Source organism: Heptranchias perlo, unplaced genomic scaffold, assembly GCF_035084215.1.
Source record: "Heptranchias perlo isolate sHepPer1 unplaced genomic scaffold, sHepPer1.hap1 HAP1_SCAFFOLD_244, whole genome shotgun sequence".
Taxonomy (NCBI): domain Eukaryota; kingdom Metazoa; phylum Chordata; class Chondrichthyes; order Hexanchiformes; family Hexanchidae; genus Heptranchias; species Heptranchias perlo.
In genome coordinates, this window is record NW_027139256.1 from 71228 (window position 1) to 98463 (window position 27236).

Here is a 27236-nt window from a genome sequence, read left to right on the forward strand (position 1 = left end):
TGGTGGAACCGTCCGCGCAGGCGCTGTGTGAGGATGATTGCCGGGTAGAACTGGCCGCGCAGGCGCTGTGTGAGGATGATTGCCGGTTAGAGCCCGTCGCGCAGGCGCAGGCAGAGGATGATTGCCTTGGGTCCAAAACCACCAGGTCCCTGGGATTTGTCCACCTTCAGTTGGAGGAAGTTCTTCAGTCCCATGTCTGTGTCAATAATAACCTCCACTAACAGTTCCCCACCCACCTCTGGTGGTTCGACAATCCCAATATCCACCTCCTGGGTGAACACCGGGGCCGAGTTCTTATTTAGCATCTTTTGTCGTTCCCCGACTCCTCACTTACACACTCGCCTCCCTCATCCCTTAGCGGCCCTGCCGAGATTACGAAAGGGTTCGATCGGGTAATCGTAGAAAAAAAATGTTTCCAGTTGCGGAGGAGACCCGAATCAGGGGGGCCATCAATATAAGAGAGTCACCAATCAATCCAGTCGGGAATTCAGGAGAAACTTCTTCACCCAGAGAGCGGTGAGAATGTGGAACCCGCTCCCACAAGGAGTAGTTGAGGCGAATAGTGTAGATGGATTTAAGGGGAAGCTCGATAAACACATGAGGGAGAAAGGAATAGAAGGAGATGCTGATAGGGTGAGATGGAGGAGGCTCGTGTGGAGCATAAACACCGGCATGGACCTGATGGGCCGAACGGCCTGTTTCTGTGCAGTGACTCTCCTCCTCTTGCAATTGTGCCTTCAGAAAGCCTTTTTATTGCTCTTTGAGGCAAGATTAGCGAATAAAAAAATAAGTGCTCCCTCTTACCTTTTCCAAACTCGTTTTACAGCGTTTTAGAAGTGGAAGATTTGCAGGCGGGAAGCTGAATTAAAACATCACGTCACGATCCGAAGGAATCGCTCGATTCATCAGGGACCTGAATATCATCATCCTTTGCACATGGAAGGAGAGAGCGCCGATCGCAGCCCGGACAAACCACACGCGTGTTCCGTGTGTGGACGAGGATTCAGCCGATCGCCCACCCTGGAGAGGCACATGGGCAGCCACACCGGGGAGGGACGGTATCAGTGTGGGGACTGCGGGAAGGGGTTCCGACAGCCGTACAAGCTGTCGAGGCACGTGAGCAGCCACACCGGGGAGGAGCCGTGTGAATGCGGGGACTGCGGGAAGGCATTCAGTTGTCCCTCCGAGCTGGCAGTTCATCGGCGCAGCCACACCGGGGAGAGGCCGTTCGGCTGCTCCGACTGCGGGAAGAGGTTTCGGAGCTCGTCCCAGCTGCTGAAGCACCGGAGAACGCACAGCGGAGAGCGGCCGTTCACCTGCTCCGCGTGCGGGAAGAGATTCGCTCAGTCGTCCGACTTGCTGAAACACGAGAGGATTCACACCGGGGAGAGGCCGTTCGCCTGCTCCGTGTGCGGGAGGGGATTCGCTCAGTCGTACAGCCTGCTGATACACCAGAGGATTCACACCGGGGAGAGGCCGTTCGCCTGCTCCGTGTGCGGGAGGGGATTCGCTCGGTCGTCCGACCAGCTGAAACACCAGCGTCTCCACACCGGGGAGAGGCCGTTCACCTGCTCCGAGTGCGGGAGGGGATTCACTCAGTCGTCCAAGCTGCTGACGCACCGGCGGGTTCACACCGGCGAGAGACCGTTCACCTGCCCGGCCTGCGGGAAGGGATTCACTCAGTCGTCGGCCCTGATGAAACACCAGAGAATTCACAGCGGGGAGAGGCCGTTCGCCTGCTCCGTGTGCGGGCAGCGATTCACTGAGGCGTGCCACCTGCTGACGCACCAGCGGGTCCACACCGGGGAGAGGCCGTTCCCCTGCTCCGTGTGCGGGAAGGGGTTCGCCCGGACAGCCAATCTGCTGAAGCACCAGAGAATTCACACCGGGGAGAGGCCGTTCGTCTGCTCCGAGTGCGGGAAGGGGTTCACTCAGTCGTCCAAGTTGGCGGTACACAAGCGAGTTCACGCCGATGAGAGGCCGTTCTCCTGCTCCGTGTGCGGGAAGGGGTTCACTCAGTCGTCGGCCCTGCTGAGACACCAGCGGGTCCACACCGGGGAGAGGCCGTTCCCCTGCTCCGTGTGCGGGAAGGGATTCGCTCGTTCGTCCACCCTGCGGAAACACCAGCGGGTTCACGCCGGGAAGTAGCTGTTTGTTGAATCACACAACCCGTTAGGACACCAGCGAGTTCACACAGGGAGAGACCGTTTAACTGTTCTGACTGTGGGAAGAGCTTCAATCGCTCCCAGGACCGGAAAAGACACCAAGGCATCCACACCGGGGAGAGTTCACCTCCGGAGTGCGTGGGAAGGGATTTCCTGGGACTTCCCACCTCCTCACACACCCCCTTTGTTGCCTCAGTGACTACCTTTGTCTGATTTACGCTCCTGCAAAAAGCGCCTTGGGAACGTTTACCTACGAAAGAGGCGCTCTCTGACCGCAAGTTGTTGTGTGTAGTGAGTTGGTGCATCATTGTATCATACAGCACAGAAGGAGGCCATTTGGCCCATCCTGCCTGTGCCGGCTCTTTGAAAGAGCTATCCAATTAGTCCCACTCTCCCCAGTCCCCCATAGCCCTGTAAAGTTCAACCCTTCAAGTATTTTTTTTTATTCGTTCATGGGATGTGGGCGTCGCTGGCGAGGCCGGCATTTATTGCCCATCCCTAATTGCCCCTTGAGAAGGTGGTGGTGAGCCGCCTTCTTGAACCGCTGCAGTCCGTGTGGTGAAGGTTCTCCTAAAGTGCTGTTAGGAAGGGAGTTCCAGGATTTTGACCAAGCGACGATGAAGGAACGGCCGATATATTTCCAAGTCGGGATGGTGTGTGACTTGGAGGGGAACGTGCAGGTGTTGGTGTTCCCATGTGCCTGCTGCTCTTCTCCCTCTATGTGGTAGAGGTCGCGGGTTTGGGAGGTGCTGTCGAAGAAGCCTTGGCGAGTTGCTGCAGTGCATCCTGTGGATGGTACACACTGCAGCCACAGTGTACCAGTGGTGAAGGGAGTGAATGTTTAGGGTGGTGGATGGGGTGCCAATCAAGCGGGCTGCTTTGTCCTGGATGGTGTCGAGCTGCTTGAGTGTTGTTGGAGCTGCACTCATCCAGGCAAGTGGAGAGTATTCCATCACACTCCTGACTTGTGCCTTGTAGATGGTGGAAAGGCTTTGGGGAGTCAGGAGGTGAGTCACTCTCCGCAGAATACCCAGCCTCTGACCTGCTCTTGTAGCCACAGTATTTATGTGGCTGGTCCAGTTAAGTTTCTGGTCAATGGTGACCCCCAGGATATTTATCCAATTCCCTTTTGAAAGTTATTATTGAATTCAGGCAGTGAATTCCAGATCATCACAACTCGCTGCTTTATACACTATATGCCTCTTGCGTTATTTATATATTTTAATCTTAGTACCCCTTTAATTCCTATTGATTATTTCTCGGTTTGTTTACCCATTTTTAAGATAGTTATTTAATAATCAGGCTCCTTCGACAGCACCTCCCAAACCCGCGACCTCTACCACCTAGAAGGACAAGAGCAGCAGGCACATGGGAACAACACCACCTGCACGTTCCCCTCCAAGTCACACACCATCCCGACTCGGAAATATATCGGCCGTTCCTTCAACGTCGCTGGGTCAAAATCCTGGAACTCCCTTCCTAACAGCGCTGTGGGAGAATCTTCACCACACGGACTGCAGCGGTTCAAGAAGGGGCTCACCATCACCTTCTCGAGGGCAATTAGGGATGGGCAATAAATGCCGGCCTCGCCCGCGACGCCCACGTCCCACGAACAAATTTTTTAAAAGAAAAGTCAGTGACTTTTGCAGATTTTCCTCACTCTCACTGGGGAATAAAAAGCATTCATCAGAATCCTGATTCTTGCCTATTTCTGCAGCCTGTTTAAAGGGGTCTGGATAGGGATTGTGCTGTAAATATTTACATTTATATTATATTATATTTTATTTAGTTTGTTTAAATGGGGTGGAAAAAGCAACCTTCCAAACAGCCTTGTGTAAAATAAGGGGAATAAACCCCTCCTCCTCCCCCCAGACCCTGAACAAGGGCCTGCAGCAAGTCGTTGCCCTGACGACCGAGCCGGCGCAAGTCCCGCCCCTCGGGAGCCCCCCGATTGGTTGGAGGACCCGCCGCCGTCCTCGGTCCTCCAGGCGACGCCCCCTCGCTCCCTATTGGTCCGAAGCTCACGTCAATCACTCACACCCGAGGATCACGTGTCCTCCCTCCCCCTGAGAAGCATCACGTGCTCCGCCGAGGCTGAAATCCGCTCCGTCCGGTGCCCGGGGAACCCTCGCACTCTCCGGTTTAAATTTAACTTTTTTTTTTAAGTCCCTCTCCCTCTCCCCCTCCTCACCTCCTATCGATTTAAATCGGAATCGGAGAAATACTCAATTTTCCCCCTCATTGATTCCGACTCTGGGCCGGGCACCCACTGAGCATGCGCGGTGCCGACCGAGGCTGCCGGCTCCCCTCCCCTCTCTCTCCCCGTGCGCATGCGTGGAGCCAGCTGTCAATCAACCATCAAGGTCCCTGGGGAATTGTCCTCGTTCCATTTGTCTGAATAATACAATCCCAATGTCCACCTCCTGGGTGAAAAACCCCACTTCTTATTCAGCAGCTTTGCTCATTTCCCTGACTCTCGGCTTGCACGTTCGCCTCCTCGTATTCTCCGGAGTTTCGAAGGTTAAGGGGCGATCTGATCGAAGTTTATAAGATATTAAGGGGAACGGATAGGGCGGAGAGAGAGAAACTATTTCCGCTGGTTGGGGATTCTAGGAGTAGGGGGCACAGTCTAAAAATTAGAGCCAGGCCTTTCAGGAGCGAGATCGGAAAACATTTCTACACACAAAGGGTGGTGGAAGTTTGGAACTCTCTTCCGCAAACGGCAATTGATACTAGCTCAATTGCTAAATTTAAATCTGAGATAGATAGCTTTTTGGCAACCAAAGGTATTAAGGGATATGGGCCAAAGGCAGGTATATGGAGTTAGATCACAGATCAGCCATGATCTTATCAAATGGCGGAGCAGGCACGAGGGGCTGAATGGCCTCCTCCTGTTCCTATGTTCATCCCAAACTACGAGGCGAGATTGCACAAACTGGAGTTGTATTCCCTGGAATTTAGAAGATTATGGGGTGATTTGATCGAAGTTTTCAAGATAACTGATAGTTTCTCTCTATCCACCCTATTTCCGCTGGTTGGGGAGTCTCGGACGAGGGGACAGAGCCTAAAAATGAGAGCCAGGACGTTCAGGAGTGATGTCAGGAAACACTTCTACACGCAAAGGGTGGTAGAGGTTTGGAACTCCCTTCTGCAAGCGGCAGTTGATGCTAGCTTAATTGTAAATCTGAGCCTGATCGATTTTTGTTAACCCGAAGGCAGTAAGAGATATGGGGCTAAGGCAGGTATATGGAGTTAGGTCACAGGTCAGCCATGATCACATTGAATGGCGGAACAGGCTCGAGGGGCTGAATGGCCTCCTCCTGTTCCTATGTTCCCTACCCTGACTCCTCTTCCTGCTAACATGCTGATTTGAAAGCCTGTTTATTGCTCTTTAAAGAAAATTAGCAAAAAGAAATGAAAACATGCTCTTACCCTTTCTAAACTCACTTTACAGGGTATTACAAGTGGAGCATTTACAGACAGGAAGCTGAAACCAGAATTCGCTCGATTCATCAGGACCTGAATATCATCGGCCTTTTGCACATGGAAGGAGAGAGCACCGTTCGCAGCCCGGACAAACCGTACACGTGTTCCGTGTGTGGACATGGATTCCACCGATCGTCCCAACTGGACAGCCACATGGGCAGGCACACGGGGGAGAGACGGTATGAATGTGGCGAGTGCGGGAAGGGATTCATTTACATGTCCTCGCTGTCGAGGCACAAACGCAGTCACACCGGAGAGAGACAGTATAAATGTGAGGACTGCGGGAAGGGATTAATTTACCCGCACCAGCTCACGAGCCACAAGAGCAGTCACGCCAGGAACCGACAGTATAAATGTGGGGACTGCGGGAAGGGATTAATTCACCCGCCTCAGCTGGCGGCTGATAAACGCAATGATGCCGGGGCGAGAGGGTGTAAATGCGGGGACTGCGGGAAGGAATTCAATTTCCCGTACGAGCTGGAAATCCATCGGCGCAGCCACACCGGGGAGAGGCCGTTCACCTGCTCCGAGTGCGGGAAGGGATTCGCCCAGTCGTCCAGCCTGCTCAAACACCGGAAGGTTCACACCGACGAGAGGCCGTTCAGCTGCTCGCGCTGCGGGAAGAGGGTTCGGAGCTCAGCCGACCTGCTGAAACATCGGCGGGTCCACACGGGGGAGAGGCCGTTCACCTGCTCCGTGTGCGGGCAGGGATTCACTCAGTCGTCTGGCCTGTTCGCGCACCGGCGTATTCACACCGGGGAGAGGCCGTTCACCTGCCCCGTGTGTGGGAAGGGTTTTGTTTATTCATCCCACCTGGTGCGACACCAGAGTGTTCACACCGGGGAGAGGCCGTTCACCTGCTCCACGTGCGGGAAGGGATTCAGTCAGTCGTCTGGCCTGTTCGAGCACCGGCGAGTTCACACCGGGGAGAAACCGTTCGCCTGCTCCGTGTGCGGGAAAACGTTCGCTCGGCCGTCCCACCTGCTGAGACACCAGCAACTTCACACCGGAGAGAGACCGTTCACCTGCTCCGTGTGCGGGAAGGGATTCACTCAGTCCTCCCACTTGCTGAGACACCAGCGAGTTCACACCGGAGAGTAGCTGTTCGCCGAGTCATCCAAACCTGCTTACACAACAGCGAGTGCACGCCGGAGAGAGAGACCGAGAGACCGTCCGGCTGCTCCGTCTGTGGGAAGGGATTCACTCAGTCCTCCCACCTTGTCTGGACACCGGTGGGTTCACGCTGCGGAGCGACCGTGGGAAGAGCTTTAAAAGCTCCCAGGCCCTGAACAGACACCAAGGCATCCATACCGGGGAGAGTTCACCTGCGGAGTGCGTGGGAAGGGATTTCCTGGGACATCCCACCTCCTCACACACCCCCTCCGTTGCCTCATTGACTGCCGTTGTCTGATTTCCGCTCCTGCGAAGCACCGTCGGACATTTTCCAATGATAAAGGCACCGTATAAATGGAAGTTGTTGTTAATCCTGAACGTGAGGAACAGTAAAAGGCCCCATTCAGTGAGGTGACTGGGAGTGAAGGAACATCGGAACAGGAGGAGGCCGTTCAGCCCCTCGAGCCTGTTCCGCCATTCAGTGCGATCACGTCTGATCTGTATCCTAACTCCATCCGCCCACCTTGGTTCCATATCCCTTAATACCCTCGGCTAGCAAAAATCTATCGCTCTCCGATTTTAAAATGATTAATTGAGCTGGCGACTACTCCTTTTTGTGGGAGAGAGTTCTACACTTCTACCGCCCTTTGTGTGAAGAAGTGTTTCCGAACTTCTCTCCTCAATGGCCCGGCTCTGATTTTAAGGTTAAGTCCGAGACTCCGTGTTTGTCCCACTGTCTCAGAAGGGGCCCAGTCCTGTCCTCACCCCCCCCCCCCCCGATCTCCACACAGGCACTTTTCAGCAGCACCCCGGGGTAACAATCAGCAGATTGGATCCACGAGCTTCCCACACTTCCCGACGTGTCCTCACGCTGGTAACTATCGACACCAATCTCACGGTCACTGTGTGTGGTGGGTCGTGTAATATGAATAAAAACCATTAAGCGGACGTCTCAGTGTTTCCTCGTTCTCCAGCTTATTTAAAGGGTTAAATAAAACCTCAGAGAGGGTGCAGAGGAGATTTACGAGAATGGTTCCAGGGATGAGGGACTTCAGTTATGTGGAGAGACTGGAGAAGCTGGGATTGTTCTCCTCAGAGCAGAGAAGGTTAAGGGGAGATTTGATCGAGGGGTTCAAAATCAGGAAGGGTTTTGAGAGAGTCAATAAGGAGAGACTGTTTCCAGGGGGCAGGAGGGTCGGTAACCAGAGGACACGGATTTAAGGTGATCGGCAAAAGAGCCAGAGGGGGAGATGAGGGGAATGTTTTTTTAGGCAGCGAGTTGTGATGATCTGGAATTCACTGCCTGAAAGGGCGGTGGGAACAGATTCAATAATAACTTTCAAAAGGGAATCGGATAAATACTTGAAAAGGAAAAGATTTGCAGTGAAATGCGGGGGGAAAGAGCAGCGGGGAAGTGGGACTAGTTGCACAGCTCTTGAAAAGGGTGGGCACAGCCCCGATGGGCCGAGCAGCCTCCTCCTGCACTCTGAGATTCAGCAAGTCGTTGCCCTGCCGACCAGCCGGCGCAAGTCCCGCCCCTCGGGCGCTCCCCGATTGGTTGGAGGACCCGCTGCCGCCGCCGCCCTCGGTCCTCCAGGCGCCGCCCCCTCGCTCCCTATTGGTCCGAAGCTCACGTCAATCACCCACCCCCGGGATCACGTGTCCTCCCCCACCCCGAGAAGGATCACCTGCTCCGCGAGGCTGAATCTGCTGCGTTCGGTGCCCGGGGAACCCTCGCACTCTCCAGTTTGGCGGGTTTTTTTTTACCTCATTTATCTCTCCCTCTCCCTTCTCCCCTCTCTCTCTCTCTGATAAAACTCACTTTCCGCTGGTGATTCGGACTCTCAACCGTTACCGGCCTGACCCTGCGCTCGACACGCCCGCGCACTGCCCCGCTCCGTCTTGACTCCTCCTCCTCCTCCTCCTCCTCCCCCGAGCATGCTCACTGGCCCGCGGTTCCCCAATGCCCATTTCTGGTCCTTTGCAAACAAGTTCTCTGATTCCCTGGTTCAGTGTGTGGGGCATCGTCTGGTGCGGAGAAGTTGCTCTAACCTCCCCCTCGGGTTGCTTCTGTCGTGATTTTATGTTTGTGAAACCAAAACAAGTTTGCAGGGCTATGGGGGGGGGGGGGGGGGGGGAGAGCAAGGTGGGGGGAGACTGGACAGCTGTTTCAAAGAGCGGGCACAGGCACGATGGGCCGAATGTCCTCCAGTGTTGTACGATTGTTTACTAACAAATGGAAGCAACCCATCGTTTACCTTTTTATCAATAACCCTTCATGATCTTGAAGACCTCTCTCAGCCTGGCCCCTCAAACCTTCCCGGCTTCAGGGGAAAAACGCCCCAAACTTCTCAAACCTCTTAATAACTGTAACCCTGCCTCCCCCTACACCCCCCCTCGCCCCCACCACGCCCCCATCCTCCCTCCCTCCCCTTCCCCTCCCCTACATCCCCTCTCCCCCTCCCCTACACCCCACCACACCCCCCTCCCTCCCTCCCTCTCCCTTCCCCATTGCTAATGTAAGGAATCTTACAACACCAGGTTATAGTCCAACAGTTTTATTTGAAAATCACAAGCTTTCGGAGGCTTCCTCCTTCGTCAGGTGAGTGTGGGATTCCGTGAAGGTTACCGCATATATAGTCAGAGAACAATGCCTGGTGATTACAGATAATCTTTCCAACTGCCCGTTGTCAAGGCAATCAGACTGAGAGACATTACATACAGGACCACCGAATACACAAACGGTCCGAACCCAAAGACAGAGAGAGAGAGAAACATCCGAAAGGAAGAGAAAGAGAGAGAATGACCAGTTGTATTAAAAACAGATAACTTTTTTTCACTGGTGGGGTTGCTAGACAAACTGGGTTGCACCTTTTCCGGTGCTTTTGTATCAAATGGAGTGAAAGGAAGAAATGACGAACTTGCCTTCACACCGCGCCTTTCACGACCCCAGGACGTCGCAAAGTGCTTCAGCCAGTGAGTTTCTTTTTGTGACGTACAGTCCCTGTTGTAATATAGGGAAAGGCGGCAGTCGGTTTATGCTCAGACCCTCCGCTATTTCTTCCCCAGCTTCCCTCAGGATCCTCGGGTGTAAACCACCAGGTCCCCGGGATTTGTCCACCTTCAGTTGGAGGAAGTTCTTCAGTCCCATTTCTGTGTCAATAATAACCTCCACTAACAGTTCCCCACCCACCTCTGGTGGTTCGACAATCCCAATATCCACCTCCTGGGTGAACACAGGGGCCGAGTTCTTATTTAGCATCTTTTGTCCTTCCCCGACTCCCCACTTACACACTCGCCTCCCTCATCTCTACCCTGACTCTCCTCCTCCTGCTAATGTGTCTGTAGAAAGCCTGTTTATTGCTCCTTGAAGACAATTAGCGAGATGAACACATGCTCCCTCTTACCCTTTCTAAATTCGTTTTACAGGTTATTACAAGTGGAGCATTTACAGACAGGAAGCTCAAACTGAAACTCGCCCGACTCGTCAGGACCTGAATATCATCGGCCTTTGCACCTGGAAGGAGAGAGCACCGATCGCAGCACCGACCGCAGTTCGGACAAACCGCACACGTGTTCCGTGCGTGGACGCGGATTTACCCAATCCACATGGGCAGGCACACCAGGGAGAGACGGTATAAATGCGGGGACTGCGGGAAGGGATTCATTTCCCCGTCCGCCTTGGAAACCCATCGGCGCAGTCACACCGGGGAGAGGCCGTTCACCTGCTCTGTGTGTGGGAAGGGATTCGCTTGTTCGTCCAATCTACTGAAGCACCAGCGGGTTCACACTGACAAGCGACCGTTTAAATGTTCTGACTGTGGGAAGAGTTTTAAAAGCTCCCCGGTTCTGAAGGTACACCAGAGAATTCACACCGGGGAGAGGCCGTTCACCTGCTCCGCCTGCGGGAAGGGATTCACTCAGACATCCCACCTGCTGACACACCAGAGTATTCACACCGGGGAGAAGCCGTTCACCTGCTCCGTGTGCGGGAAGGGATTCACGCAGACATCCCACCTGCTGACACACCAGACTATTCACACCGGGGAGAGGCCGTTCACCTGCTCCATGTGCGGGAAGGGATTCACTCGGCCGTACAACCTGGTGACACACCAGCGAGTTCACAGTGACGAGAGACCGTTTAAATGTTCTGACTGCGGGAAGAGCTTTAAAAGCTCTCAGGACCGGAAGGCACACCAGAGAATTCACACCGGGGAGAGGCCGTTCACCTGCTCCGTGTGTGGGAAGGGGTTCACTCATTCATCCCTCCTGCTGATACACCAGAGTAATCACACCGGGGAGAGGCCGTTCACTTGCTCCGTGTGCGGGAAGGGGTTCACTCAATCCTATAACTTGATGACCCACCAGCGAGTTCACACGGGGGAGAGACCTTTTAAATGTTCTGACTGTGGGAAGAGCTTTAAACGCTCCCAGGACCTGAAAAGACACCAAGGCATCCGCACCGGGGAGAGTTCACCTGCTCCGAGTGCGGGAAGGGATTCACCCAATCGTGCGACCTGCAGAGAGACCAGCTAGTTCACACCGGGGAGAGGCCGTTCACCTGCGGAGTGCGTGGGAAGGGATTTCCTGGTAGATCCCACCTCCTCTCACACCCCCTTCAGTGACTACCTTTGTCTGATTTACGCTCCTGCGAAGAGCCTTGGGACGTTTTTCTACGAGAAAGGCACCGTATAAATGCAAGTTGTTGTTAATCCTGAACACGAGAGAACGTGCGGAACAATAAAAGGCCCCATTCAGTGAGGTGACTGGGAGTGAAGGAACACAGGAACAGGAGGAGGCCGTTCAGCCCCTCGAGCCTGTTCCGCCATTCAGTGAGATCACGTCTGATCTGTATCCTGACTCCATCTGCCCGCCTTGGCTCCATATCCCTTAATACCCTCGACTAGCAAAAATCTATCGATCTCCGATTTAAAATGATTTACTGAGCTGGCGCCTACTGCTTTTTGTGGGAGAGAGTTCCACATTTGTACCACCCTTTGCGTGAAGAAGTGTTTCCGAACTTCTCTCCTCAATGGCCCGGCTCTGATTTTGAGGTTAAGTCCCAGACTCCGAGTTTGTCCCACTGTCTCAAGGGGCCTAGTCCTGTCCTCACCCCACCCCGATCTCCACACACAGGCTCTTTTCAGCAGATCTCACTGGGGTGGCAATTGTGCCATTTGTCGGCGGAGGTTGACCGGGTGGAAAGATTAACCCTTGTAATTCTAAATAGCCTTAATAAACATTTTGTTAAAGTATTAAACACACTCGCACATTAGACTAAAACCTGCAGCATAAACAAATTGTGAGGGGGTCACATTCAGGAGCAGATTAGAACCTGAGGAACAAGCACTAATGGGAAGAAGAATCTGCAAGTTCGGAGTCAGGTGGTCAGCAGAGAATCAGGAGACAAACTGAATACACTGAGTCATGGGGAATGTATCAGACAAAGATAAGATAATGAAGGACACACTGTGAAAAGAGCAATGGACAAAGAATAGATGCAGACATGCTGAAAAGAATTACATTGATTGTGGGGGGAATCCAAAACTAGGGGTCATAAATACAAGAGAGTCACTAATAAATCCAATGAGGAATTCAGGAGAAACTTCTTTACTCAGACAGCGGTGAAAATGTGGAACTCGCTCCCACAAGGAGCAGATGAGGCAAATGGTTTAGATGCATTTAAGGGGGAAGCTGGACAGACACGCGAGGCAGAAAGGAATGGAAGGATATGCTGACAGAGAGAGATGAGGCTCGCGTGGAGCGTAAACGCCAGCAGAGGCCAGTTGGGCCGAATGGCCTGTTTCTGTGCTGTAAATTCCACGGATGACAAAGGAAATGGAGGTCAAAATAAAACAGGAAAAGGAGGTTTATGACAAATGTCAGGTAGAGGATACAGTAGAAAAAAACAGGCAGAATACGGAGAGTGCAGAGGGAAATTGAAAAAAAGGACACAAGAAGGGCAAAGAGAGAATATGAGAAAAGATTAGCGGGTAACATAAAAGGGGACCCCAAAAATCTTTTACAAACATAAAAAGTAAAAGGGTAGTTGAAGGAACGGTGGGGCCGATTAGGGACAAGAGAGGAAATCTTGAGGAGACAGAGGGCATGGCTGAGGAACTGAAGGAGGACTTTGCATCTGTCTTCACAAAAGAAAAGGATGGAGTTAATGTCACAGTAGGAGAGGGGGGAGTAGAGATATTGGAGAGGATAAAAAATTCAATTAAATAAATAAAATCTGGAATTAAGAAAAATGCTAGTGTTAGTAATGGTGGCCATGAAACTACTGGATTGTCATAAAAACCCATCTGGTTCACTAATGGCCTTTAGGGGAGGAAACCTGCCGTCCTTACCGGTCTGGCCTGTATGTGACTCCAGACCCACAGCAATGTGGTTGATTCTTAATCGCCCTCTGAAATGGCCGAGCAAGCCACTCAGTTGTTCAAGAAGGCGGCTCACCACCACCTTCTCAACGGCAGTTAGGGATGGGCAATAAATGCCGGCCTCGCCCACATCCCATGAACGAATAAAAAACAAACTTTCCCACTCTTCCTTAAATGCCGGAAACTAATAATAAAAACCCCGTAGGGTAAAAACAAAATCAAGTATTTTTACCCTCCAACGATTAAATTGTCCCGCGGAAGCTCGGGGGGGTGGGGGGTTTCTGCCTTTATTAACGAATTTTAAAAAATCTACAATAGCACCGCGGGGCAGGATCCGCAAGAATTTCAGCGATATTCGCCGTCCGAGGGCAGTAAACGAACTGTTGTGGACAGGGGAAGGATTGATTCGCCTTTCGTTTGAATTCAAGCCGGAGACGAACTAGGGTGATCGTCAAAGGAACCGGATGAGGGAGCCGAGGAATTTCGTTTAATTTTAGGCGGCGAGTCGTGACGACGATCTGGAATCGGCTGCCTGAAAGGAAAGGGCGGTGGAAAAGCAGATTCAATAATAACTTTCAAAAAAGGGAATCGGATAAATACTTGAAAAGGAAGAAATAAAAAAAATTTTTTTTTGCAGGGTTTACGGCGGGGAAGTGGGGCTAGTTGCACAGCTCTTTAAAAGGGCGGGCACGGCCCCTATGGGCCGAGCGGCCTCCTCCTCCTCCTCCTCCTGCGCTCTGAGATGCAGCGAGTCGTTGCCCTGACGACCGGGCCGGCGCGCAAGTCCCGCCCCTCGGGCGCGCCCCCCGATTGGTTGGAGGACCCGCCGCCGCCCTCGGTCCTCCAGGCGCCGCCCCCTCGCTCCCTATTGGTCCGAAGCTCACGTCAATCACCCCGCGTACCACGTGTCCCTCCCTGGGAAGGATCACGTGCTCCGCCGAGGCTGAATCCGCTCCGTCCGGTGCCCGGGGAACCCTCGCGCTCTCCGGTTTGGCGGGTTTTTACTTTATTTAATTCCCCCCCCCCCCCCCCGCTTTAATTTATCTTCAAACTCGCCCCCCCCCCTCCCCCTCCCTCTGCTTCAGTGAAAAGTAAAAAAGGGACCCAAAGTTTGCAGGTCAATAATTGCTCGGTGATCCGGGTCGCACCTTTTCCGGTCACTTTGCATCAAAATGGAGACGAGGGATGTAATAAAGATCTTGCAATTGAGACAGCGCCCGTTCACCACCAGTGAGTGACTTTACAATGCAGGGTTACTTGGTAATGCAACGAGTTACTTGGTAATGCACCGAGTTACTTTGTAAATACAGGGTTACTGCAACGAGTTACTTTGTAATGCAGGGTTACTTTGTAATGCACCGAGTTACTTTGTAAATACAGGGTTACTGCACCGAGTTACTTTGTAATGCAGGGTTACTGCACCGAGTTACTTTGTAATACAGGGTTACTGCACAGAGTTACTTTGTAATACAGGGTTACTTTGTAATGCAACGAGTTACTTTGTAATACAGGGTTACTGCACCGAGTTACTTTGTAATGCAGGGTTACTTTGTAATGCAACGAGTTACTTTGTAATACAGGGTTACTGCACCGAGTTACTTTGTAAATACAGGGTTACTGCACCGAGTTACTTTGTAAATACAGGGTTACTGCAGCGAGTTACTTTGTAAATACAGGGTTACTGCAGCGAGTTACTTTGTAAATACAGGGTTACTGCAACGAGTTACTTTGTAAATACAGGGTTACTGCAGCGAGTTACTTTGTAAATACAGGGTTACTGCAGCGAGTTACTTTGTAAATACAGGGTTACTGCAGCGAGTTACTTTGTAAATACAGGGTTACTGCAGCGAGTTACTTTGTAATACAGGGTTACTGCACCGAGTTACTTTGTAATACAGGGTTACTGCACCGAGTTACTTTGTAATACAGGGTTACTGCACCGAGTTACTTTGTAATACAGGGTTACTGCACCGAGTTACTTTGTAATACAGGGTTACTTTGTAATGCAACGAGTTACTTTGTAATACAGGGTTACTGCAACGAGTTACTTTGTAATACAGGGTTACTGCACCGAGTTACTTTGTAATACAGGGTTACTTTGTAATGCAACGAGTTACTTTGTAAATACAGGGTTACTGCAACGAGTTACTTTGTAAATACAGGGTTACTGCAACGAGTTACTTTGTAAATACAGGGTTACTGCAACGAGTTACTTTGTAAATACAGGGTTACTGCAACGAGTTACTTTGTAAATACAGGGTTACTGCACCGAGTTACTTTGTAATGCAGGGTTACTTTGTAATGCAACGAGTTACTTTGTAATACAGGGTTACTGCAGTGAGTTACTTTGTAATACAGGGTTACTGCAGTGAGTTACTTTGTAATACAGGGTTACTGCAGTGAGTTACTTTGTAAATACAGGGTTACTGCAGCGAGTTACTTTGTAAATACAGGGTTACTGCAGCGAGTTACTTTGTAATACAGGGTTACTGCAGCGAGTTACTTTGTAAATACAGGGTCACTGCACCGAGTTACTTTGTAATACAGGGTTACTTTGTAATGCAACGAGTTACTTTGTAATACAGGGTTACTTTGTAATGCACCGAGTTACTTTGTAAATACAGGGTTACTGCAACGAGTTACTTTGTAAATACAGGGTTACTGCAACGAGTTACTTTGTAAATACAGGGTTACTGCACTGAGTTACTTTGTAAATACAGGGTTACTGCAACGAGTTACTTTGTAATACAGGGTTACTGCACCGAGTTACTTTGTAATACAGGGTTACTGCACAGAGTTACTTTGTAATACAGGGTTACTTTGTAATGCAACGAGTTACTTTGTAATACAGGGTTACTGCACCGAGTTACTTTGTAATGCAGGGTTACTTTGTAATGCAACGAGTTACTTTGTAATACAGGGTTACTGCACCGAGTTACTTTGTAAATACAGGGTTACTGCACCGAGTTACTTTGTAAATACAGGGTTACTGCAGCGAGTTACTTTGTAAATACAGGGTTACTGCAGCGAGTTACTTTGTAAATACAGGGTTACTGCAACGAGTTACTTTGTAAATACAGGGTTACTGCAGCGAGTTACTTTGTAAATACAGGGTTACTGCAGCGAGTTACTTTGTAAATACAGGGTTACTGCAGCGAGTTACTTTGTAAATACAGGGTTACTGCAGCGAGTTACTTTGTAATACAGGGTTACTGCACCGAGTTACTTTGTAATACAGGGTTACTGCACCGAGTTACTTTGTAATACAGGGTTACTGCACCGAGTTACTTTGTAATACAGGGTTACTGCACCGAGTTACTTTGTAATACAGGGTTACTTTGTAATGCAACGAGTTACTTTGTAATACAGGGTTACTGCAACGAGTTACTTTGTAATACAGGGTTACTGCACCGAGTTACTTTGTAATACAGGGTTACTTTGTAATGCAACGAGTTACTTTGTAAATACAGGGTTACTGCAACGAGTTACTTTGTAAATACAGGGTTACTGCAACGAGTTACTTTGTAAATACAGGGTTACTGCAACGAGTTACTTTGTAAATACAGGGTTACTGCAACGAGTTACTTTGTAAATACAGGGTTACTGCACCGAGTTACTTTGTAATGCAGGGTTACTTTGTAATGCAACGAGTTACTTTGTAATACAGGGTTACTGCAGTGAGTTACTTTGTAATACAGGGTTACTGCAGTGAGTTACTTTGTAATACAGGGTTACTGCAGTGAGTTACTTTGTAATACAGGGTTACTGCAGTGAGTTACTTTGTAAATACAGGGTTACTGCAGCGAGTTACTTTGTAAATACAGGGTTACTGCAGCGAGTTACTTTGTAATACAGGGTTACTGCAGCGAGTTACTTTGTAAATACAGGGTCACTGCACCGAGTTACTTTGTAATACAGGGTTACTTTGTAATGCAACGAGTTACTTTGTAATACAGGGTTACTTTGTAATGCACCGAGTTACTTTGTAAATACAGGGTTACTGCAACGAGTTACTTTGTAAATACAGGGTTACTGCAACGAGTTACTTTGTAAATACAGGGTTACTGCACTGAGTTACTTTGTAAATACAGGGTTACTGCAACGAGTTACTTTGTAATACAGGGTTACTGCACCGAGTTACTTTGTAATACAGGGTTACTGCACTGAGTTACTTTGTAAATACAGGGTTACTGCAACGAGTTACTTTGTAATACAGGGTTACTGCAACGAGTTACTTTGTAATACAGGGTTACTGCACCGAGTTACTTTGTAATGCAGGGTTACTTTGTAATGCACCGAGTTACTTTGTAAATACAGGGTTACTGCAACGAGTTACTTTGTAATGCAGGGTTACTTTGTAATGCAGGGTTACTTTGTAATGCAGGGTTACTTTGTAATGCAACGAGTTACTTTGTAATGCAGGGTTACTTTGTAAATACAGGGTTACTGCAGCGAGTTACTTTGTAAATACAGGGTTACTGCAGCGAGTTACTTTGTAATACAGGGTTACTGCACCGAGTTACTTTGTAATACAGGGTTACTGCACCGAGTTACTTTGTAATACAGGGTTACTGCACCGAGTTACTTTGTAATACAGGGTTACTGCACCGAGTTACTTTGTAATACAGGGTTACTTTGTAATGCAACGAGTTACTTTGTAATACAGGGTTACTGCAACGAGTTACTTTGTAATACAGGGTTACTGCACCGAGTTACTTTGTAATACAGGGTTACTTTGTAATGCAACGAGTTACTTTGTAAATACAGGGTTACTGCAACGAGTTACTTTGTAAATACAGGGTTACTGCAACGAGTTACTTTGTAAATACAGGGTTACTGCAACGAGTTACTTTGTAAATACAGGGTTACTGCAACGAGTTACTTTGTAAATACAGGGTTACTGCACCGAGTTACTTTGTAATGCAGGGTTACTTTGTAATGCAACGAGTTACTTTGTAATACAGGGTTACTGCACCGAGTTACTTTGTAATACAGGGTTACTGCAGTGAGTTACTTTGTAATACAGGGTTACTGCAGTGAGTTACTTTGTAATACAGGGTTACTGCAGTGAGTTACTTTGTAAATACAGGGTTACTGCAGCGAGTTACTTTGTAAATACAGGGTTACTGCAGCGAGTTACTTTGTAATACAGGGTTACTGCAGCGAGTTACTTTGTAAATACAGGGTCACTGCACCGAGTTACTTTGTAATACAGGGTTACTTTGTAATGCAACGAGTTACTTTGTAATACAGGGTTACTTTGTAATGCACCGAGTTACTTTGTAAATACAGGGTTACTGCAACGAGTTACTTTGTAAATACAGGGTTACTGCAACGAGTTACTTTGTAAATACAGGGTTACTGCACTGAGTTACTTTGTAAATACAGGGTTACTGCAACGAGTTACTTTGTAATACAGGGTTACTGCACCGAGTTACTTTGTAATACAGGGTTACTGCACTGAGTTACTTTGTAAATACAGGGTTACTGCAACGAGTTACTTTGTAATACAGGGTTACTGCACCGAGTTACTTTGTAATACAGGGTTACTGCACCGAGTTACTTTGTAATGCAGGGTTACTTTGTAATGCACCGAGTTACTTTGTAAATACAGGGTTACTGCAACGAGTTACTTTGTAATGCAGGGTTACTTTGTAATGCAGGGTTACTTTGTAATGCAGGGTTACTTTGTAATGCAACGAGTTACTTTGTAATACAGGGTTACTGCAATGAGTTACTTTGTAATGCAGGGTTACTTTGTAATGCACCGAGTTACTTTGTAAATACAGGGTTACTGCACCGAGTTACTTTGTAAATACAGGGTTACTGCAACGAGTTACTTTGTAAATACAGGGTTACTGCAACGAGTTACTTTGTAAATACAGGGTTACTGCAACGAGTTACTTTGTAAATACAGGGTTACTGCACCGAGTTACTTTGTAATACAGGGTTACTGCACCGAGTTACTTTGTAATGCAGGGTTACTTTGTAATGCAACGAGTTACTTTGTAAATACAGGGTTACTGCACTGAGTTACTTTGTAAATACAGGGTTACTGCACTGAGTTACTTTGTAATGCAGGGTTACTTTGTAATGCAACGAGTTACTTTGTAATGCAGGGTTACTTTGTAATACAGGGTTACTGCACCGAGTTACTTTGCAATGCACCTTACAACACCAGGTTTATAGTCCAACAATTTTATTTTAAAATCACAAGCTTTCGGAGATTATCTCCTTCGTCAGGTGAGTGAGTGAAAGGTTCTCAAATCGCGTATCTTATATTAGGCTGGGACACGCTCACACCAATCAAAGGTGTCGTTGATGTTCAGGCAGGTTAGCCACAGAAAACAGTTCTGAATACACAATGGGTCAGGTTACAAAGCCAGAGAGAGAAAGAGACCCGAAAGGCAGAGAGAGAGAGAATGTCCAGTTGTATTAAAAACAGATAACTTTTTTTTCCCCTGCTTACGTGTAGCGTGACATGAACCCAAGATCCCGGTTGAGGCCGTCCTTATGGGTGCGGAACTTGCTAATATATGCTGTGAGATCTTAGAATACTTCACTCACCTGATGAAGGAGGTAAGCTCCGAAAGCTTGTGATTTTCAAATAAAACTGTTGGACTATAACCTGGTGTTGTAAGATTCCTTAAATTTGTCCACCCCGGTCCATCACCGGCATCTCCACATCAGAGAGGGAGAAAGGGTGAGAGACAGACAGACAGACAGAGAGAGGGAGAGACAGAGATGTAATAAAGATCTTGCATTGAGACAGCGCCCGTTCACGACCAGTGAGTGACTTTGCAATGCACCGGGTTACTTTGCAATGCAAGGGGTTACTTTGGATTACAAAGTATCATTGCATTATAATGAGACAGAGCAGCCAATTTGTGCACAGCAAGGTCCCACCAACCAGCCATAGAATTAATGACCAGATCATCTGCTTTTGGTTGAGGGATAAACATTGGCCACAAGACCAGGACAACTCCCCTGCTCTTCTTCCAATATTGAGTTACATGAATTTATAAATAGAGGCATAGAGTATCTTTATTAAAACACTGGTTCGGCCACAACTGGAGTATTGTGTCCAATTCTGGGCACCGCACTTTCGGAAGGATGTCAAGGCCTTTAGAGAGGGTGCAGAAACGATTTACTGGAATGGTTCCAGGGATGAGGGGCTTCAGTTTTGTGGAGAAGCTGGGATTGTTCTCCTGAGAGCAGAGAAGGTTAAGAGGAGATTTGATAGAGGTGTTCAAAATCACGAAGGAAAGTAAATAAAGAGAAACTGTTCCCATTGGCGGAAGGGTCGAGAACCAGAGGACACAGATTTAAAATAATTGGCAAAAGAACCAAAGGCGACGTGAGGAAAAACTTTTTTACCCAGCGAGTGGTTAGGATCTGGAATGCTCTGCCCGAGGGGGCGGTGGAGGCAGATTCAATCATGGCCTTCAAAAGGGAACTGGATAAATATTTGAAGGGGGGGGGGGGAATTTGCAGGGCCGCAAGGAAAGAGCGGGGGAATGGGACTAACTGGATCGCTCTTACAAAGAGCCAGCACAGGCTCAGTTGTCCGATTGGCCTCCTCCTGTGCTGTAACGATTCTATACATGGAAACTACAGCACGGAAACAGGCCATTCGGCCCGACTGGACTATGCCGGCGTTTGTACTCCTCCTGAGCCTCCTCCCTACTTTATCAAACCCGATCAGGACACCCCTCTATTCCTTTTCCCCTTGTGTACTCATTAACTTCCCCTTAAATGCCTCTATGCCATGGCGCCATGGGATCCCTGCCGTCCACCCGAGAGGGCAGACGGGGCATCGTTTTAAAGTTTCGTTCAAAAGACAGCACCTCTGGCGGTGCGGCTGTTAACCTTTCTGAACTCGTTTTTGCAGGGGGTTAGAAGTGGAGCGTTTGCAGACGGGAAGCTCGAACCAAACATCGTGACAGGATCTGACGGGAGACGCTCGATTCGTCGGGAAGCCGAACGTCGTCGGCCCCTTTTGCGCATGGAAGGAGAGTGCGCCGGTCGAGGCGCGGACAAACCGCACGCGCGTCCCGCGTGTGGACGGGGATTCGACCTGTCGCCCCGTCTGCGGGGGCACCAGGGCGGTCGCACCAGGGAGAGGCCGTATAAATGCGGTGAGTGCGGGAAGGGATTCGTCTACCCTTCTGGGCTGGAGAGGCACAGACGCAGTCACACCGGGGAGAGGCCGTATCGATGCGGGGACTGCGGGAAGGGATTCGGATGCCTGTCTACGTTGGACGCTCATCGGCGCATTCACACCGGGGAGAGGCCGTTCACCTGCTCCGTCTGCGGGAAGGGATTCACTTGTTCGTCCAACCTGTACGCGCACCAGTCGGTTCACACCGGGGAGAGGCCGTTCAAGTGTACTGACTGCGGGAAGAGCTTTAAAAGCTCCCAGCACCTGAACTTGCACCAGCGCGTTCACACCGACGAGAGGCCGTTCGGGTGCTCCGACTGCGGGAAGAGGTTCCGGGGCTCGTCCGATCTGCTGAAACACCGGAGAATTCACACCGGGGAGAGGCCGTTCGCCTGCTCCGAGTGCGGGAAAGAATTCGCACGGACAAACAACCTGCTCAAACACCAGAGAATTCACACCGATGAGAGGCCGTTCTCCTGCTCCGTGTGCGGGAAAGGGTTCACTCAGTCGTCGGCCCTGCATAGACACCAGCGAGTTCACGCCGGGAAGTAGCTGTTCATTGAATCATCTAACCTGTTTTAGACATCAGCGAGTTCACAGTGACGAGACCCCGATTTTAAATATTCTGACTGTGTGGGAAGAGCTTTAAACGCTCCCGGGACCTGAAGCGACATCAAGGCATCCGCACCGGGGTGAGTTCACCTGCTCCGTGTGCGGGAAGGGATTCGCCCAATCGTGCAACCTGCAGAGAGACCAGCTAGTTCACAGCGGGGGAGAGTTCACCTGCGGAGTGCGCGGGAAAGGATTTCCTGGTACGTTCACAATCGTGAGGGGTCTGGACAGAGTAGATGGGGAGAAAGCGTTCCCGTTGGCGGAAGGGTCGAGAACCGGAGGACTCGGATTTCAGGTAATTGGCAAAAGAACCAAAGGCGACATGAGGAAAAACGTTTCTTTACCCAGCGAGTGGTTGGGACCTGGAATGCGCTGCCCGAGGCGGGCGGTGGAGGCAGATTCGCTGGTGGCCTTCAAAAGGGAACTGGATAAGCACTTTGAAGGAAAAAAAACATCTGCAGGGCTGCGGGGATAGGGCGGGCGGAGGGAGCGGGACTGGCTGGATTGCACTGGCAGGGAGCCGGCACGGGCTCGCCGGGCCGAATGGCCTCCTTCTGAGCTGCAACCTTTCCATGATTCGGTGTGACGCGCCCTCTTCGTCGCCTGGGTGGCGACCTGCGTCTGATTCCGCTCCTGCGAGGCGCCTTGGGGCGTTTTCAGAGGATGAAGGTGCTGGAAAATGCAAGTTTTTTTTTTGTCTGTAATGGGTTGTGGTAATATGAATAAAAAGTAATAATCAGACGCCTGATAGTTTCCTGCTTCTCCAGCTTGTTTTAAAAGGTGCCTGCGTACAAATAAATACCCTAAAAACCTGTTTAAATGGAATAAACCCCACCTCAGACCCTGAACCAGGGCCTGCAGCAAGTCGTTGCCCTGACGACCGAGACGGCGCAAGTCCCGCCCCCCGATTGGTTGGAGGACCCGCCGCCGCCCTCGGTCCTCCAGGCGCCGCCCCCTCGCTCCCTATTGGTCCGGAGCTCACGTCAATCACCCCCGCGGATCACGTGTCCTCCCTCCCTGAGAAGGATCACCTGCTCCGCCGAGGCTGAATCCGCTCCGTTCGGTGCCCGGGGAACCCTCGCACTCTCCGGTTTGGCGGGGTTTTTATATCCTTTATCTCTCTCTCTCTCTCCTCACTCACACTCTCTCTCTCTGTGATAAAACTCACTTTCCGCCGGTGATTCGGTCTCTCGACGGTTTACCGACCTGACCCAGAGTGCTCCGTCCGCTGTCCTATAGCGCAGGCGCACTAGGAGCTCATTCCGGGGACCGGCGCGGACTGAAGCCACACAGTGGCGCATGCGCGCTCTCAATCACCCTCCCCCCCCCCCCACACACGCAGTGGCGCATGCGCGCTCTCAATCCCCCTCCTCCCCTCACACAGCGGCGCATGCGCGTTCCCAATCACCATCCTCGTCCAACACGCCAGCGGCGCATGCGCGTTATCAATCCCCCCTGCGGCGCATGCGCAGTCTCAGGTGAGCTGGGCAGACAAGGATGCAGATGTTTCTTCCCCCTGTCAATCACGCCCTGCAGACCCGCCCCTGCTGCAAGTGACTGGGATTGATTTCATGCAGGCAAATTTGCATGTTAACCAAACCCCCCCCCCCCCCACCCACCCTAACCAACTCTCTGCAATAAGTTTTGGTCATGTGCCCTGTTTGCTTGTGGTTGGCAGGGACTCTGGTCCCCGCTGCAGCTGTTCAAACAGCCTCTTGTGTAGCTGCAGCTGTTCAAACACACTCTGCTGAGCAAATAAGACCTGTGTTTGAGGACTGCCTCAAGCCCCGCCTCGCCTCCGACTCGGGGGGGGGGGGGGGGCTGACACAGTGGGGACACTCTGTGGGACCGGCCGCGGTCTGGGGGGAATCGAGGGAGCAGATTGACTGGGGAGTGAAATGTTGGGCCAGTAACGCAAGGTCGGTGCAGAGGCACTGGGGCGGTTGCACCTTTTGCGCTGCTTTAAAGTTGCAGCGATGCTTGCTTTGACAATTTTCTGCTTAAACCTGCTCCCTTTCTTTAAAACAAAAAGCTCCCTGCTTTAAAGGAGGTTCCATTCCCCTGTCTGTGCTGAGTTTGCTGAACCGGGGCAGCAGGTGAACTGTTAAACCTGGCTTCAGTACTCCTGGCCTGGGAAGAGGAAGAGGCAGCCACAGTTTCTATTGCTGCAAGTTCCCCAGCGATCCCTACGTGTATGTGGACACAGGGTGGAGACTGGATTGGACTCTGTCTTGTTGACACTTCCCCCTGCGTGGTCACGACACCTTTGCAAACATTCACCTGCTTTCCCAGCTTCCCTCGGGATCCACGGATGGAAACCGTCAGGTCCTGGGGCTTTGTCTGTCTTCAGTTTGAGTCATTTCCATAGTCCCATTTCTCTCTGAATAATAACCTCCACACCCACCTCTGGTGGTTTGACAAGCCCAATATCGACCCCCCCTCGGTGAACACAGAGGCCGAGTTCTTATTGAGTTTCTCTGCCATTCCCTCACTCCTCACTACACTCCACTACTTTGTAAATGGTGAAAAGCTCAAAACAGTGGGAGGTCCAAAGAGATTTAGGGATCCATGTACACAGATCATTAAAATGTCATGGACAGGTACAGAAAATAATCAATAAGGCTAATGGAATGCTGGCCTTTATATCCAGAGGACTAGAATACAAGGGGGTAGAAGTTATGCTGCAGCTAATCAAAACCCTGGTTAGACCGCACCTGGAGTACTGTGAGCAGTTCTGGGCACCGCACCTTAGGAAGGACATATTGGCCTTGGAGGGAGTGCAGCGCAGATTTACTAGAATGATACCCGGACTCCAAGGGTTAAATTACGAGGAGAGATTACACAAATTGGGGTTGTATTCTCTGGAATTTAGAAGATTAAGGGGTGGTTTGATTGACGTTTTCAAGATATTAAGGGGAACTGATAGGGTAGATAGAGAGAAACTATTTCCGCTGGTTGGGGAGTCTAGGACTAGGGGACACAGCCTAAAAACTAGAGCCAGGACTTTCAGGAGTGAAGTTTGGAAACACTTCTACACACAAAGGGTGGGAGAAGTTTGGAACTCACTTCCGCAAACAGCAGTTGATGCTAGCTCAATCGTTAGTTTTAAATCTGAGATTGATAGAGGTTTGTTAATCTAAGGGTATTAAGGGATATGGGGCTGAGGCGGGAAGATGGAGTCAGGTCACAGATCAGCCATGATCTCACTGAATGGCGGAACAAGCTCGAGGGGCTAAATGACCCCCTCCTGTTCCTATGTTCCTACACACTCGCCTCCGGTATCCCTTAGCAGCCCTACCCCTACCCTGACTCTCCTCTTCCCACTAATGTGCCCAAAGAAGGCCTTTTTATTGCTTCTTGATGAAAATTAGCAAACGAAAATGCTCCCACTTACCCTTTCGAAACTCGTTTTTCAGTGTAATGGAAATGGAGCATTTACAGACGGGAAGCTCACACCAAACATCGCGTCAAGATCTGACCGAGTCGCTCGATTCAGCGGGACTTGAATATCATCGGCCTTTGGACGTGGAAGGAGAGAGCACCGTTCACAGCGCGGTCCAACCGCACACCTGTTACGTGTGCGGACGCGGATTCAGCCGATCGTCCAACCTGGCCAGACACAGGCGCACTCACACCGGCGTGACGCCGTGTATATGTGGGGTCTGCGGGAAGGGGTTCAACTGCCCGTCCGCCTTGGAACTTCATCGGTGCAGTGGCTCCGGGGACAGCCTGACCACCTGCTCCGTGTGCGGGAGGGAATTCGCCCAGTCGTCCAGCCTGCTGAGGCACCAGCGGGTTCACACCGGGGAGAGGCCGTTCACCTGCTCCGTGTGCGGGAAGGGGTTCTCTCAGTCGTCCACCCTGCAGAGGCACCAGCTTGTTCACACCGACGAGAGGCCCTTTAAATGTTCCGACTGCGGCAAGAGCTTTAAAAGCTCCCAGGACCTGAAGATACACCAGCGCATTCACACCGGGGAGAGGCCGTTCGCCTGCTCCGTGTGCGGGAAGGGGTTCATCCAGTCGTACAACCTGCTGGCACACCAGCGTATTCACACTGGAGACAGAACGTTCGCCTGCTCCGTGTGCGGGAAGGGATTCACAGAGGCCTCTGAATTGTTGGCTCACCAGCGACTTCACACTGTTCTGTAGCGTGGGGCCCTGCAGACAGCAGTGGGGGGGGGGGGGTGGCGACATGAACGTGGAACAGATGAGGCTCGGGTGGATCAGAATCACCGGCGGAACGGCCTGTTTCTGGACTGTAAGTTCAACACACTGCTGTTTCATTTCTAAGACGGTTGTGCTGACGGTTCTGTTTATTTGACCTGTCGTGAGATTCTGTTCAGCACTTTGTCTTTTTCTGATGAATGCAACAACTCTGAGCCCTTGGTACCCGTGTTATGGGATTAATTGCCAGACGAGTAAATAGAGAATAAGCTCACGACCGTATAAGTGTGATATCCAGACGTGCGTTTGGTTATGGGTTGGTCACAGATGAACTAAATGCCCTGATTTAGCCGGAGTTCAGGAGGTGCTTCACAGAGGTACTAGAACAGGCCACTTAAATCGTTGCCAGTCGGGACAGACTCGAGAAGATTGTGTGTGAAGCCAGTGTATTTCTGTTCTCCCGATTCAGGGAATTATCACCGGATCCGGATCACGCAGAGCTCTGAATAAAGCCCGGAGAGACCATTTTGTTCTTGTGAGCTTGATTATCCGGCATCTGAAACACTAAGACTCCCGATCATTATTCAGTGTGTGGAAAGAGATCCCCTGGTTTATCCCGCCTGATGACACACCACAGTCTCTACATTTGACTGCGGTGGTTCGATTCCACTGTTTCCTGTAAATCTATTATAAAAACTCAGACAGTCCATTCACAACCCCTCAGATAATTAGGGGTTACGGGGAGCGGGCAGGAAATTGGACATGATTTTAGATTTGAGGTTAGGACCAGATCAGCCATGATCTTATTGAATGGCGGAGCAGGCTTGAGGGGCCGATTGGCCTACTCCTGCTCCTATTTCTTATGTTCTTATAATGAAGCATTCCGAGCCCGCATGCAGCAAGACCTGGACAACATCCAGGCTTGGGCTGATAAGTGGCAAGTAACATTCGCGCCAGACAAGTGCCAGGCAATGACCATCTCCAACAAGAGAGAGTCTAACCACCTCCCCTTGACATTCAACGGCATTACCATCACCGAATCCCCCACCATCAACATCCTGGGGGTCACCATTGACCAGAAACTTAACTGGACCAGACATATAAATACTGTGGCTACAAGAGCAGGTCAGAGGCTGGGTATTCTGCGGCGAG

At 50.5% G+C, this 27236-nt stretch overlaps 1 protein-coding gene and 1 pseudogene across 1 annotated transcript; both read left to right on the forward strand.

Moving 5' to 3' along the window:
• Window positions 1–830: 830 nt before the first annotated feature.
• Window positions 831–2148, forward strand: LOC137310339 (zinc finger protein 135-like). Its single transcript, XM_067978189.1, has one exon. It carries the CDS (start codon window positions 937–939, stop codon window positions 2146–2148), a length of 1212 nt encoding a protein of 403 aa, XP_067834290.1. The 5' UTR covers window positions 831–936.
• Window positions 2149–5708: 3560 nt separating this feature from the next.
• LOC137310353 (zinc finger protein 585A-like) lies at window positions 5709–26609 on the forward strand (annotated as a pseudogene).
• Window positions 26610–27236: the final 627 nt, after the last annotated feature.